Source organism: Prionailurus bengalensis, chromosome B1 (assembly GCF_016509475.1).
Source record: "Prionailurus bengalensis isolate Pbe53 chromosome B1, Fcat_Pben_1.1_paternal_pri, whole genome shotgun sequence".
In the NCBI taxonomy this organism is placed as follows: Eukaryota; Metazoa; Chordata; class Mammalia; order Carnivora; family Felidae; genus Prionailurus; species Prionailurus bengalensis.
This window is the reverse complement of record NC_057344.1, coordinates 165,983,884-166,000,183: the sequence shown is the minus strand read 5'-3', so window position 1 is coordinate 166,000,183 and position 16,300 is coordinate 165,983,884. Positions and strand designations below refer to the sequence as shown.

General features: G+C 35.7%; 1 protein-coding gene across 1 annotated transcript in view; it reads right to left on the bottom strand.

Moving 5' to 3' along the window:
• Window positions 1–16,300, bottom strand: part of NFXL1 (nuclear transcription factor, X-box binding like 1) — a 72,553-nt gene that overhangs the window by 10,648 nt on the left and 45,605 nt on the right. The window contains exons 18-19 of the mRNA XM_043572721.1: window positions 11,499–11,665; window positions 6,077–6,146 (exon numbers count right to left, since the gene is read on the bottom strand). Coding sequence (XP_043428656.1) covers window positions 6,077–6,146; window positions 11,499–11,665 — 237 coding nt within the window. The remainder of the gene's footprint in view (window positions 1–6,076; window positions 6,147–11,498; window positions 11,666–16,300) is intronic.

Sequence of the window (16,300 nt, the reverse complement as noted above, 5' to 3'; positions counted from 1 at the left end):
CATGATAGAAATTTGCCTATATTTGAACAAATAATAGTAATTATGTAAGAAATCTACTTTTAAACTATTGTGACACTGTTTGTGTGGTCTTCAAAAAAATTATGGGCGCCTGGGTAGCTCAGTCTGTTGAGTGTCTGACTTCAGCTCAGGTCATGATCTCATGGTTCGTGGGTTCAAGTCCCACGATGGGCTCTGTGCTGACAGCTCAGAGCCTAGAGCCTGCTTCAGAGTCTGTGTCTCCCTCTCTATCTGCCCCTCCCCCGCTTGTGCTGTCTCTCTCAAAAATGAATAAAAACATTAAAAAATTTAGACACTTTATAGATTCCTGTCTCTCCAACCAGACTGTGAATAAAAGACACCATTGGTTAGTGGTTAAATTCCAAAGTCAAGCTGCCTGGAACTGAATTTCAGCTTCCCTGTTTACCAACTGTGAAATCTTGGGCAAACCTCCTGACTTTTCTGTGCCTCACGTATAAAACTGGGAAGGGAAACAGAACTTTGTAAGGCTGTCGTGAGGATTAAATGTTCTCGATATATTTAGCTATTATAATAAAAGGTATTATAATGAGGGCAATGGTCTTCTATTTCTTTGTGTCTCTTATATTCATTAACAAAGACACCTTAATAAACATTGAATTCTCCAACTTCTGATCTTTATATTTCACCAGATTGATTCTTCAAACTATTATCTCTACTGACTTCAAAACATTCAGAAGTCTTTTCCATTGCCTTTAGTCTCTCTCTGGTGTGCAACTAAATTTCTTGTTTTTTCATTTTTAGCTGAGACGTTCGCACCAAAACTAAATATGGATCACTCAGACTACATTTTCATCGGTCCCACCATAGGGCTGAGCTGCTGAAATGAGTTCCACACTAGCATTCCTGGACCACTTCGGTTTTGTTTTTCTCTCTACCTAACTACAGGCCTTGAACACTGCTTACTAAGCTCAAAAGTTCATACTTTTGAACTATCAAATATCTGCCTCACAGGGTGGTTTAAAGTCTTTGTCCTCCTCAACTTCTTCCTCACTTCCATTCCTGCCAGTGCCTCTAGCCTGACTTCATGAAGAAGACAAACATTTGGCATCAACTTACCACCCATCCTCTCTCCTTCTCCAAACAGGTCTCTGTAGCCTCTTGCTCTTTCCTTCATTGAGGTAATGACATCGGTCATCCTCTCTAAAAGTAACTAACCACTCTACTTCAACTTTAAATCAACAACTCTAATGGGGAAAGTGAATAGGGAAGCTTTTCAGAATCAATATAGACTTTCTGAAGTTACTCAGAATTGTGACTATAGTATTCTATATTTTCAACGTGTTGGGGTTTGATGAAAAGCTAAAAACCGGATGTCATATCTTTCTGGATGTCCTATCTTTCTGCCTTAGTCCTAAAAGACCCCATGGTCACTCTCCACAATTTCACTACCATCTTAAAAGTCTCTTTTCTCTGGCTTGGTCTTCTACCTTTAAAATGTACCTCTTTTCTCTAAATACTGTATTGATCCTGTTACCCCCATCTCACAATTCTTCCATGAATCTCCCTGCCTTTCACCTTCTCTGCTGGTAGAAGAAACAGGAGACATAAATTGGGAAGACTGCCTGGTTTACCACAGTTCTCCCAGGAGCCATGGCCATGACTGTACCACCCATTCCAGTTCCCTGTCTGTTGCTGCCTGTGCCAAGGGAGCCCCCGTACCTAAGGGGACCAATCAGATTTTCTCTCCTGATACCTGAAAACTAAAAAGAAAGACATGGTGGTTTGAATAGTCATCTCACTACAGAGTCCTCAAGCCCCTGCTGGCAAGCCCCTGGGGGCTGCCCAGGTCCTGCCCTTCCCAAAGTTTGCTGTAACAGCATTTCCTTCAAAATCTATGAACTGAAAAAAAAATAAAAATAAAAAAATAAATAAAATAAAATAAAATAAATAAAAAAAGGGGTGCCTGGGTGGCGCAGTCGGTTAAGCGTCCGACTTCAGCCAGGTCACGATCTCGCGGTCCGGGAGTTCAAGCCCTGCGTCAGGCTCTGTGCTGACCGCTCAGAGCCTGGAGCCTGTTTCCGATTCTGTGTCTCCCTCTCTCTCTGCCCCTCCCCCGTTCATGCTCTGTCTCGCTCTGTCCCAAAAATAAATAAAAAACGTTGAAAAAAAAATTAAAAAAAAAAAAAATCTATGAACTGGCCTCCAATATCCTCCAAATATGTCTTTTTGTGTGTGTGATAAGTTAACCAAACTGATTTCTGTAGCTTGCAAGGAGAACTGAAACTCATCCAGAAGTCTGCTGTGCTGGTATCCAACATATGCCCCACAGACAAAAGTAATGTCATTAATCCTGAAAAAGTATTAAAAACCACTAGTAATCAGGAAAATGTAATTTAAAATCACCAGATGCCATAGAATTGGCAAAACTTAAAAATTATGACAATACCAAGTGTGGTGGTAACTGGAAATTAAAATACTGGAACTTTAAAATACTGGTAGTAAACAGGAAAATTTACTGATAGTAAATTGTACAACTATTTTGGAAATCAATATGACTTTAAGTTGAAATTATACATCCCCTATGAATAAGCAATGGCACATAGAGAAACCTATATCCACATATATTAATTAGAATGTACAAACAAGAATGTTCATAGCAGTATTTTTAGCAACTCAAATATCTACCCACAGTAAAGAAAACACAGTGAACTAGAGTCTACTCATATAATGGAATAAAGACTGTGGCAACATGTAATAAACGTGACAAACATAACATAAAGCACAGTAAGTAGGTCACATAAGTTCATACTTTTGAATTTTTAATATAAAATTAGGCAAGCAATATTGTTTCCAGATGAAAACTATAAACAAAAGCAAGTAAATTACTATAAAAGGGAGATGGAGATAACATATAGGATAGAAAGAGGAAACCACAGTCAGACAGGGACTTTGGTAGACTTCTGAGATGCAGTCACACTGTAATTTTTAACCTGGGTGGAGTTATACGGTCTTGACTTTTTAACCATTTGTTAAACTGTCCATATGTATTACGTATTTCTGACTAGGTAATAATTTCATTGTTTAAAAAAATCAGATGTACAAGTATGTGTTATCTTAAAAGCCAGCTTATATTCTAAAAGAGCTGAAAAGCAGTTTCAAAGGAAGCTGATTAAAATGCATAATATATAAAGACTGTATCTTCATCACAGACTTCACACCAAAATACTGAGGTTTTTCTAAAACATCTAACCTTCACATTCATTTAAAGCAGAGATAGCCTACTCTACTCAATGTGGAATGGTTTTCTTCTACTCAGTCCCTAACATCATTCTGCTAACATTTGCATATGTCATATCCAACACCTCATCAATAACCAATACTGTCTACTTCAAAATGTTCCATTTTAATCACAACAATTAAAAAAGCTCTTTAAGGGGCGCCTGGGTGGCACAGTCGGTTAAGCGTCCGACTTCAACCAGGTCACGATCTCGCGGTCCGTGAGTTCGAGCCCCGCGTCAGGCTCTGGGCTGATGGCTCAGAGCCTGGAGCCTGTTTCCGATTCTGCTCCCTCTCTCTCTCTGCCCCTCCCCCGTTCATGCTCTGTCTCTCTCTGTCCCCAAAATAAATAAACGTTGAAAAAAAAAATTTAAAAAAAAAAAAAGCTCTTTAAAAATAATTAAGGAAAGCTTGCAAAACAATGTTTGTGGATAAATACCCACATATATCATCACTACAGCAAGCACATATAAGGCACTTACCATATACTAAGACATTTACATGTTATTAACTCATTAATACTCAGTGCTCAGAAGTGAGTATTATTTCTCCCATTGTATACATGAACAATTTGAGTTACAGAGACATTAAATAATTTTCCCAAGCAAAAAGTAAAAAAGCTTGCATGGGGATGATAAAACCAAATTCAGAAATATGTTTTAAAAGCAGAATTGTGTATGTGGGGCAGTTTAAAGGTGTAGTTAGTTCTTCATGGTATCTTTATATTTTCTTTTAGTTAAACTCAAACCAGTCCAGAAGACACAGAGTGTGTATATCTAGAAGGATATGCCTATATCACTCCCACGGTTCAGTTTAATTCACATTCAACAAACATTTACCAACTGCCTAATACACACAAACAGGGAACAAAGGACTGGATGCAAGGACAAATATGACATAGTCGCTGCCCCCAAGAAATCCATAGTATGGGGAGGGGAAGAGAAAGTGAACAGGAATCTATCGGTACATCAGAATTTACCATCATCCTATACCTTAACTCTGAGTACAGGATATCTGCTGCAGATGCAAAGTGACACAGTTCTTGGTTGATCCCAAGTATGACTTGATTCTATGGCTTAGTGAGTCTCAAACTGTGGTGCCAGACCAACAATATCACTATTATATATAAGCTTATTAGAAATGCAAATTCTTGGACCCCCAAAACCAGAAACTCTGGGGCAGGGCCCATTAATCCATTTCAAGAAGCTCTTAAACTGACTGTTTGAGAAGTATTGCTGTAGCCTTACCAATGTTGAGAGGCCATAAACTAGAGTAAGTTCTATTAGACACCTGTCCGCTCCTAGACTGTTTCAAACTATAACAGCCACCTGGATTGTTCCCAAACTAAGGCTATATTTTTCAAGAGAGCCCAAGGAGACTCTGAAAATACTCGAGGCTCCAGAATGATCTAGAATCCAAATGATCATGAGCATGGAAAACAAATTTTTAAACAGTGACCATCCATCTAGCCCCACCAAATGTCATAACAGTATCACAAACGAATCACAGCCAAGGAAATGTTAAACTGCAAATTAGCAATCCCTAAATTTAATTTTGTTATTTCTAACTACAATCTCATACCAAGTTACTGAGTCAGATTAAAAATAAAACATTCTCAACCACTTATTACCTGGAATCTGAATTTGGACAGAAGAAAATTTATTTTAAAAAGGAAAAACTCAGAATTTGAAGAATTCAGAAAATTAAATTTGAAATATCCCAATGCCCCCCTTAGTTTTGCTTGTATGACAAAGACAGGTTATTAAAATAATCATTTATTGCTTGAAATGTCTGTTTATAATCTCACATAACTTTTAAAATACACAGGTTCAACTTCCAATAGTTCTTAAACAGAAATCCATAAAAAGAACCCAGTTTTAGTTAAAAGGAAATATTGCTAACAAAAAGGCATATCAGGCATTAATTTCTTTTTATTTAATTAAAGAGAATGACTTCTATACTTGTCATTAAGGCTTTGTTGTCATCTCTCCCTGACTATAAAGAGGACGAGAAACAGGTAAATACATAAAGACAGAATTAAAATAAAAGTGGTACAATGAGTATATCTGTAAGTCAAAGGGACTCCTTTATAAATGTCCAACCAAATCAAGTAACTATTACTGCCCTACCTCCAACAACAAAAAAGGGAATACTCTGACTTTTAAGTTAACCAACTGTAGACGGACCACTTTGGTTTCTCAAATTATCACCAAGAAAAATCACTGGTGACTTTTAACCTTTACACTCTGAATAATTTTTCTGAACTATTTTTAATACTTTCAGTTGGGATACAATGCACATACAAGAATCAGAATATTTAAAAATAAAACTTTAACATAAGTACTTTGTATGAATTAATTCAAAATAATAATGAACTTTAAAGTTCATACATACGTGCATGCACACGCGCGCACACACACACACACACACAAATCTGCTTCTTAAATAACCTACTATGGATTTACTGTCTCACAGCCTATGACTCACACAGTTCTTCACCTATTTAATATTTTAAGGAGGGGCAAAGCATTAGGTCAATACTCTATCATATAAAGTATATAAGCTGTCTTTAAAACTGCTTTTAGAAAAAAATCTTCGAAGGGTCAGTCTTAGTCCTAATAGACCCAAAATTTCATAAAGAGATGTGCATCCACAGTTAGTAGGTATTACATTTTTACAGACCTCAATCACATCTTCCTTTCTGGACCCACATGTCTAGCAGGTTCAGAAAGGACCTGAAATAAGACCAAACGAGAAAAGAGAAAATCCAAGAGAAACAAGGCCATAGAAATACAACTTAAAAGTTTCTATTAAAGCTTACCTCTTTAGGACACTGATTTTTGCAACAACTAAGGAGATTCTTTTCATCTATATCAGCAGTGGTTATTTTTCTAAAAATAAAAGAGGAAATTTTGATGCCATTCAAACCGAAGTCCATTTTATAACATAATTTCTCTAAAAGTAATTCACAATTTCAAACATATCCATAAAATTACCCTACTTCATTTTTTTCTTGAAAACTATTTTGTGTACCATCTGTAATAATTATCTCAAATTACTTACCTGGTCTGATAACTGAAAACTTCTATTACCAATAAATCAAATGCCAAAAAGTCAATCGCTGCAAAAAGGGAGTATAAAACACATACAAAATATGATCTCTTTAATAGTTCCTGCTATTATCTTTCCCTGTTGATAGACCAACCATTATATTATCATATAATTATCATTTTCCTAATACTTCTATGAACAGTTAAAAACTGATGGCTCAATATATTACTTTAAAATTGATCCTGAGAAAATGCTCACCCAGATTTCTTTTTTTTAAGTTTTTATTTAAATTCCAATTAGTTAACATAAATTGTAATTTAGTTTCAAGTGTACAATACAGTAATTCAATACCTCCATACAATACCCAGAGCTCTCATCACAACAAGTGCACCCCTTAACCCCCATCACCTATTTAACCCATTCCCCCATCCACGTCCCCTCTAGCAACCATCAGTTTGTTCTCTGTAGTTGAGTCTGTTTCTTGATTTGCCTCCCTGTCTCTCTCTTTTCCCCCCCTTTGCTTGTTTTTTCTTAAAGAGAAAAAAAAAAAAAAACCTACTTCAAATTGAAGAATTTAGTAAGCTTGTTTTACGAAATCTTTTTAAGTTGTTTTGGTAACTTATTTACTAATATTAGAAATTCATTCATTTTAGATTCAATCATTTTAGAGCAGTCTGTGTGCTTTTATATTTGACTTGGTGGGTAATTCAGGAAAAGTCATGAGCACCAGGGAATAACTGGTGCTTTAACTACTTTCTAATCTAGTTGAATACAACCACAACAGACATCGCATGAGTCAGTTAACTAGTGATACTCTTAAAATCCCTACCATATGAATCTTATTTTCTCTTCCCATTACCTTTCTTCTCCTTTTTATTGTTTCTTTCTTTTCCTTCTTTTCCTATTTCCTTTTAGTATACATAATTGCCAAAATATACCATAAATTTAGCCTCATGTCAAAACTATTATCTTAAATATGTGTTATCAAATTAGTATAAATGTACTCTAAGGTAACATATGCAATTTTCTTAGCAAAAATTCACTTAATAATATCACTTAATAATTTCTGGCTCTCCCAGAAGTTGTACGTTTTCATCCTTTCAAGTATGGTGCTCACCTCTGAACTTAAGAATTAATATCATTTTGTTCCTGTCATTTCACAGTTAGTAATAAACTAATTTTTCATCTCTCTCTCAAAAATAAATACACATTAAAAAATTTTTTTGAAAAGCTGCTTCGGATTCTGTGTCTCCCTCTCTCTGTCCCTCCCCCACTTGCACTATCTCGCTCTCTCAAAAATAAATAAACATTAAAAAAAAAAAAAACAGAGGGAGGTGCCTGGGTGGCTCAGTTGGTTAAGCGGCCGACTTTGGCTCAGGTCATGATCTCACATCTCTTGGGTTCAAACCCTGCATAGGGCTCCGTATTGACAGCTCAGAGCCTGGAGCCTGCTTCGGATTCTGCGTCTCCCTCTCTCCATCCCTCCCCCACTCGCACTGTCTCTCTCTCTTTCTCTCTCTCAAAAATAAACAAACATTTAAAAAATTTATAATTAGTAATAAACTAATTTTTCAACACCTGTCAATCTTTTATCTTTTGAATTCTAACAGGTGTGTAGTTGTATCTCATTGTGATTTTAAGTTTTTATTTAAATTCCAATTGGTGTAAGGAAATGGAACAGATTTCTGTGCATTGATTTTGTATCCTATAACTTTGCTGAATTTGTGTATCAGTTCTAGCAGTTTTTTTTGGTGGACTCTTTCAGGTTTTCCATATATAGTTATCATGCCATAGTGAAAGTTTTACTTCTTCCTTGCCGGTTTGAATGACTTTTATTTCTTTTTCTTGTCTGATTGTGTGGCTAGGACTTCCATTACTATGTTAAATAACAGTGGTGAGAGTGGACATCCCTGTCTTGTTCCTGACCATAAAGGAAAAGCTCTGTTTTTCCCCCTTGAGGATGATATTAGCTATGGGGTTGTTATATATAGCCTTTGTCATTTTGAGGTGTGTTCCCTCTAAATCTGCTTTGTTGGGGTTTTTATCATAAACAGATATTATACTTTGTAAAATGCTTTTTCTGTATCTATTGAAAGGATCATATGGTTCATATCCTTTCTTTTATTAATGTGGTGTATCACGTTGATTGATTTGTGAATACTGAACCACACCTGCAACTCAGGAATAAATCCCACTTGATGGTGGTGAATAACTTTTTTAATACATTGTTGGATTTCATTTGCTAGTATTTTATTGAGAATTTCTGCATCTATGTTCATCAGGGATATTGGCCTGTAGTTCTTTCTTAGTGGTAGCTTCTTTTGGTACCAAGGTAATGCTAGCCCCATAGAATGAAATTGGAAGTTTTCCTTCCTTTTCTATTTTTTTGAATTATTTGAGAACAGTTATTAACTCTTCTCTAAATGTTTGGTAGAATCTGGTCACGGACTTTTGTTTGTTGGGAGTTGGACTACTGATTCAATTTCTTTGCTGGTTACCAGTGTGTTCAAGTTTTTTATTTCTTCCTGTTTCAGTTTTGGTCATTTACATGTTTCTAGGAATTTACCCATTTCTTCTAGGTTGTCAAATTTGTTGGCATACAGGGGCACCTGGATGGCTCAGTTGGTTAAGCACCTGGCTCTTGGTTTTAGCTCAGGTCATGATCTCACAGTTCATGAGTTTGAGCCCTGCACTGGGCTTCACACTGACAGTGTGGAGCCTGCTTGGAGTTTTCTCTCCATCTCTCTCTGCCCCTTCTCCTCCCCCCACTTCAAAATAAATAAACTTTAAAAAATTTGTTGGCATACAATTTTTCATAACTTTCTCTTATAATTTTTTGTATTCCTGTGGTGTTGGTTGCTATTTATCTTCTCATTTGTGATTTTATTTATTGGAGTACTTTGTCTTTTGCTTTTGATAAGTCTGGCTTGAGGTTTATCACATTTTATTAATTTTTTTTTTCAAAGGATCAGTTCCTGGTTTCACTGATCTGTTCTATTTTTCTAGTTTCTATAACATTTATTTCTGCTCTAATTTTTATTACTTCCTTCCTGTTGCTGGCTTTGGGTTTTGTTTGATATTCATTTTCTAGCTCCTTTAGTATAAGATTAGGTTGTTTGATATTTTTCTTGCTTCCTGAGGTAGGCCTATGTTGCTATATACTTCTTACGACCGCTTTTGCTGCATCCCAAAGGTTTTGGACCACTGTGTTTTCATTTTCATTTATTTCCATGTAATTTTTTATTTCTTCTCTCATTTCCTGGTTGAGCTGTTCAATGTTTAGTAGCATGTTGTTTAACCTCCATATATTTGTGGTCTTTCCAATTTTTTTCTTGTAGTTGGACTTTTAGTTTCATAGTGTTGTAGTCAGAAAAGGTACATGGTGAGGCTTTAATCTTTTGGCATTTGTTGAGGCCTCTTTTGTGAACTACTGTGTGATCTATTCTGGAGAATGTTCCATGTACACTTGAAAAGAATGTATATTCTGCTGAAAATCATACACTTTAAATATACATTCAAGGAAAGGGAAAAGGAACTCCAGATAACTGTAGTAATGGAAGCCAATTCAATCCAAATATATCAATCTACATATCCTCCCACAAAATCATTCAGCTCATTAATAATAAAATCACTCAAATCCCATGACCTGCATATAACCAGAAGATACAAATTTCTACAAATTTCAAATTACAGGCAAGTAGAAAAATAAATACCAATTCATAGTGAAACTATTTCTCAAGCTCCCAAAGCATATCATTTCAGAGAACTAGTAGGGTTCTGGAAAAACTGAGCAGAAAAGAGAAGAGGGCAACTGAGCTAACATCACACCAGAAAGAGAAAGTCCACCCTAAATGTGAAAAAGTACTGGTAGATACGAACACTAACTAAAAGGAAGAAACTTTAAAAAGTACACAAGAATCAAGGAGTCAATCTTGGAAAGGCAACCACTCTGGACAAGAAGGTAAAAAGGCAAAGTCACACTTTGGAGACTACATAACAAAGGGAAAAAGAAGTAAGAAAAGGAAATTTACACCCTATAAGACCAAAGAAAATCTCCTTTCTTTAGTATCACTAATTACTAAAGCAAAATTGCCCTCTTCACTCTACAAACAAAACTCTAAAGCTAAAAATTATAATAGTTCATTCTTAAAAGTTCAACAAAATAATTTTAATATATAAAAAGAATAAAATTTAACTTTTCCAATTTAAAAAAACAGTACTCTATAGTATAAATGACAAAAGCAAATTTAAGATACTACTAACAGGCATTTTTCAAAAAGTATTTATGTTAAAAAAATGAGAAACAAAGTCATATCCCCAACTTTAACTTGAGTCAAATACACTTACACACAGCCCACTTTACAAACTTGGGTGAAACGAAGCTAAACAAGTTAGATAAATTATGTTAGATTGTGATTAAATAGGAAAAAAATGGTAATTTTTTCCCCTCCACATAATTGATAAGCAAAAATATACATACTATTAAGTGTGCATTTTTTTAAGTAAAGGAAATATAGAAGTCATAGCCTAGTATGGCATATGCCATAACAGCTACACTTGTAATAAACAAAAGTCTAGAATTTAAATTTTTTTTTTTTAATGTTTATTTATTTTTGAGACAGAGAGAGACAGAGCATGAACAGGGAAGGGTCAGAGACAGAGGGAGACACAGAATCTGAAACAGGCTCCGGGCTCTGAGCTGTCAGCACAGAGCCCGATGTGGGGCTTGAACCCACGGACTGCGAGATCATGACCTGGGCTGAAGTCGGACGGCTTACCTGGGCTGAACCGACTGAGCCACCCAGGCGCCCCATAGAATTTAAAAATTATGCCTTAGTAACTATGTGCACATCAAGTTTTGATCCAACAAAATTCTAGTTTGACACAGTTGCTTGACAATCCACTATAGGAATATTTCTATTTATTTTTAAGCAGTGATTGATGGAACTTTTTCCCTTAAAAACTCTTACACAGAATTCCCAAATGGAAAAAGCAGAATTGCCCTTGAAACCAGTATCTAGAAGGTGAGGGATTCTACATGTCTTTCTTCAGGTCTCTACTGGAAAGTCTAGGCTTCTAGTGTCTATGGGCAACAGTGAATAATGTTTCCTAAAGAATACTGTATAGGGTTCTGAATTACAAAGAGATACTGGTTAAAATAATTATAGTAAATACTTCTTCAGTCCACTTACCTACATTCCACATAAAGGCTTGTGATCTTGCAGTGACATTTTATTCTAAGCATCTGAACACAAGGAGGACATTCTCCAGGGTGACATGGCAAAACACATGGATGGGGACAACCCAGAGGCCGTGATTTAGAGCACCCTTCTTCACACTGAAGGCATTCTGGGCCAGCCTGATGGGTAGTAAGGAAATAAATCATCTAAGTACAGAAGTTGAACATTTCTATATATTAAAACTACAAAATTCACATATCCCATTAAAAAAAAAGCACTTTTGCAGCTCTTGAGAATATAGTTAATAAAACGCTGCATGCTTTCATTCTTTAAAATTATTCAAAATGAAAAAATATATATTAAAAATGAAGAATAGGAAAATTATCAATATCACCACTATTCACAAACTGTTATGTCTACAAACTTCATTAAATCAAACTGCGTCATCTGAAATTGTACTTGATTACATGAGGTATTCCTACTAAAAATTTAAATTACTTCCTAAAGAATAGTTTGTAGCAGAAAAAAAATAAAGAGTAAAACATTATCAATTCATTTCCACCCAACAAGCACGATCACCATCAAACTAAAGAAATCAACACCCTGTTAATACACAAATAACAATTCCCAAAGCATTCAGTGTTCTGAAGTTACTGATCGCATCTAGCCAAAATGAAACATGTATAGAGGGGAAAAAGAATGACCAGAAGTTTATGTTTTAATGCACTTCAGTGAACCAAGATTACATTACATTTTCAAGTAAATGTACTTCAGAACATCTGGGTGGCTCAGTTGGTTAAGCTTAAGGGTAGAATTCTTGGTTTCTCCTCAGGTAATGATCTTACAGTTCTGAGATCAAGCCACCCATCAGGCTCTGTGCTGATGGTATGAAGCGTGCTTGGTGTTCTCTCTCTCCCTCTCTCTCTGCACCTCCCCAACTCACACATACACACACGTGTGATCTCCCTCTCTCTCAAAATAAACAAACTTGAAAAAAAATATGAAAAAAATAAATGTACTTGAATGTAACTCAAGAAGGCACCTTTCTCCTCTAGTAATTTACTAATTTAACTATATCTACAAAAGAAGGTTAAAAATTGTTATTACAAGATAGTATTTATTTTCATATGTCATACACGAAATAAAATAAGAGAGCTATAGACATGGGTAGTGTCTTAAAGTTTAAAAACGTTTTATCATTCCTAAGTAAAGCTATGATTACAAATGAGTTATTATGTCAATAAAAACCCAAGCTACTTTTAACATACATGATTAAAAAGAAAAAGTATCTCGTGGGAGGGGGGAGGGGCTAAGTGGGTAAGGGGCATTAAGGAATCTACCCCTTAAATCATTGTTGCACTATATGCTAACTAACTTGGATGTAAATTTAAAAAAAAGAAAAGAAAAAAAAAAAAGAAAAAGTGTCTCAATTATGAAACATTCTTCTATAAATAATTTCTATTTTTTAATTTAAAAACTATATTAATTTATTCACACTTATTCAGCGTTATGTGCCAGGAATCATTCACACACTGGGAATATGCAAAATGGGAGAGATCCCTGACCTAAGAAACTTAAATTTAAATGGGGGAGATAAAGAACATAACAGAATGTCTTCATAAATATTCTGAAAAAAGATAAAGCAGGATAAGAGAGGGTAATAGGAGCAACATGAAGAAATTCCTGTTCATATTTGAACAGGAATTAAGTTAAATAAGGGAGAAAGCCACAAGAATATAGAGTTCCAGAGGGGAAAAAAAACTAAGTGCAAAAGCTCTGACAGAAGAACAAATGTGTAATATTCAAAGAATAGCAACAAAAGTAGAAGGGAACAAGTGAGCGATGAATGAAAAGGTAGGAAATGTCATCAGAAGTTAGATCAGTATAAAGCCTTATTGGGCTATCATAAGGCCATCTGCATTTTATCCTGGGAGCAACTGAAAGCTACTGATGGGTTTTGAGCAGGGAGATGACACATGACTTATTTTGTTTTCTTACATTTTTAAAAGATGAATTTGGCTAATGCAGTAAGACAAACGTGGGAGTGGACAGCCTGGCTAGGAAAATACTGCAGAAATCTAGGGAAGAGGTGATGGTGGCTTGAATGAGAAGGTTAGTGTCAGAGGTTATAAGAAATAGATTCAGGGATCTACTCTGAAGATAATAAACCTAACAAGATTTGTTGTGAGACAAGGAAAGGAAGATAAGAAAGAAATCAAGCAATGTTCCTGTCTTTGATCTGCAGAATGGTGTAAAACTGATAAAACAACTTTCTGAAATGGGAAAGACTGGAAAAAGAGAAGCAGTGAATCTCAAAATATGCAAACATAACCAAAGATGACACACATAGTCTATCTCATTTGTTTCTTCCTGGCTATGTGGTACATGTGTAATAATCTTTCATTTAAGTAAATAGAAGACCATACTGGGCTGGAAGTTAATATCAGGTACTATCAGGGATACTACCTTCTTATTACTACTCTCTTGGTTATATGATCATGAACAAGTCACTTGAAAACCTTCAGTTTCCCTATCTGCAAAAGAAGAATTATACAGATGGTATGGGGCTCCTTTGTTCCAGTTATGAAAAAAAAAAAAATTACTGAATCTATACTTGCTAAGCTATCTTCTTGGATCACTTCCAATATCAAGTTCTATCTTCCAGAAGAATCTACCTTAATTCAGAAATACAGCAAGTCTGGCTGTCAAATATCTTACACAGTTCTTATTTTAAAAAAGGGAGACACTGGGGCGCTTGGGTGGTTCAGTCAGTTAAGCATCCGAGTTTGGCTCAGGTCATGATCTCATGGTTCACAGGTTCATGCACCGTGTCAGGCTCTGTACTGACAGCTCAGAGCCTGGAGCCTGCTTCAGATTCTGTGTCTCCCTCTCTCCATGCCCCTCTCCTGCTCACGCTGTCTCTGTCTCAAAAATAAACATTAAAAAAAATTTTTTTTTTAAAGGGAGACAGGAATTTTAACCAAGGGAGCAATATTGGGATAATCTACAATAATTCCCCAATTAGTCATACCATCTTTTTTAATGAGTTTTTCCTGATTCATCTGATGTCTAGAAATCCCAGAAGGATAGCAATCCCAATTATAAGCAAGGAGATGATGAGAAGGAAAGCAGAATAAACATGTGCATTATTATTACAAATTGGAAAATGAATCTTGAGAAGTAAAATTTTTCTTTCCCATTTGACATTTCATAAATTTAAGGTGTTCGACATTTATATACTATGATTATCATCGTAGCAAAAACTAGAACCTCTATCACATTACAGAATTATCCTTTGTTTTTAATGGCTGAAATAATTAAGTTCCAATCTCTTACAAAGTCTGATGATTATAACAAAATTCTTTTTTTTAAATCAATGAAACATGACACATCATACACACTTGCTTGTAGCAGTGATTTTCAAACACTTTTGTACATGATCAATCACTTGGCAATCGTTAAATGCTGAGGTACGACCTGAGATTCTGTGTTTCCAACAAGATTACAGGTGATGCCAATGCTGCGTGGCAAGGGTCTACCATATACATAAGCGTATAGGAAATGTATGTGTCTATGTGTGATTATGTACTGATATATTTTTTCTTTTTCATTTATTTTTGGTACAGATTTTCCCCAAAGATTATCCTCATTATTTCTTCCTCTTCTTCTTTTCTTTTTTCTTTTTTGTATTTTTGAGGTTTTATTTTTTATGTTAATACATCAAAATCACTCTCTAAGAAAGTATTCTTAGAGAGTATGTTCTCTTCAAGTAGAAGAAACGGAAATACTTATTTCTTCTTTCAGTCACTCTAAAAATTATTTGTGCCCAGGTTTGCTTGGGAAATACACTCACTTCAATTGCCATCAGTCTCACACCTTTCCCCAATTAATCACAGTTCCACTCACTGCAGCCACTGAATTAGACAATAGAGATATATCTGTTGCTAATTGTAGCAATCAGAGCCATAGCCTATAAGAACAGCTTTGACTGGACTGAGAGATCTACAGCAAAACCAGGGAAAGAGACCAGAACAGAGATAAGAAACAAAAGACTTTTGATTCCAGTCAATAAACGCTTTTTAAATACCCGATATTTAATATTTATTAATTTAATATTTTTAGGGGGCGCCTGGGTGGCGCAGTCGGTTAAGCGTCCGACTTCAGCCAGGTCACGATCTCGCGGTCCGTGAGTTCCAGCCCCGCGTCAGGCTCTGGGCTGATGGCTCAGAGCCTGGAGCCTGCTTCCGATTCTGTGTCTCCCTCTCTCTCTGCCCCTCCCCCGTTCATGCTCTGTCTCTCTCTGTCCCAAAAATAAATAAAAATGTTGAAAAAAAATATATTTTTAGTATGTTGTAAGCTCTGTGCTACAACTCAAGGTAGAAGCTGAATTAACAATTCCTGAGCCATTTGGGTCAAGACAGACATACAAGGAGATCATCTCCAGTGGGTCTCAACTGAGATGTCACAGTAAGGAATTTTAAAGAGTTCATGATATATTTCATGTTTAATATATACATTAGAATGATTGCAAAGTTATCCCCTAAATAATGTAATTTTCATTCACTTGCACTGTAGTAGCCTTCCTTGAGTGGGAGACAAAGGTGGACTTGTAGCTAAATTGAGATGAATTGCATGTAAGTTATAACCCAAACTTTACCACAGCCATTGCCCATGGAGCAATGCTGGGATAATCCAAGATAATTCCCCAATTGGTGTCTTATCAGCTCTTAAAATGAGTTTTTCCAACCCATTTGATGTTCTGGAAATCTAGAGAAGATATAGCAGCTGTACTCTGACTAAAGCGATTTTGAATT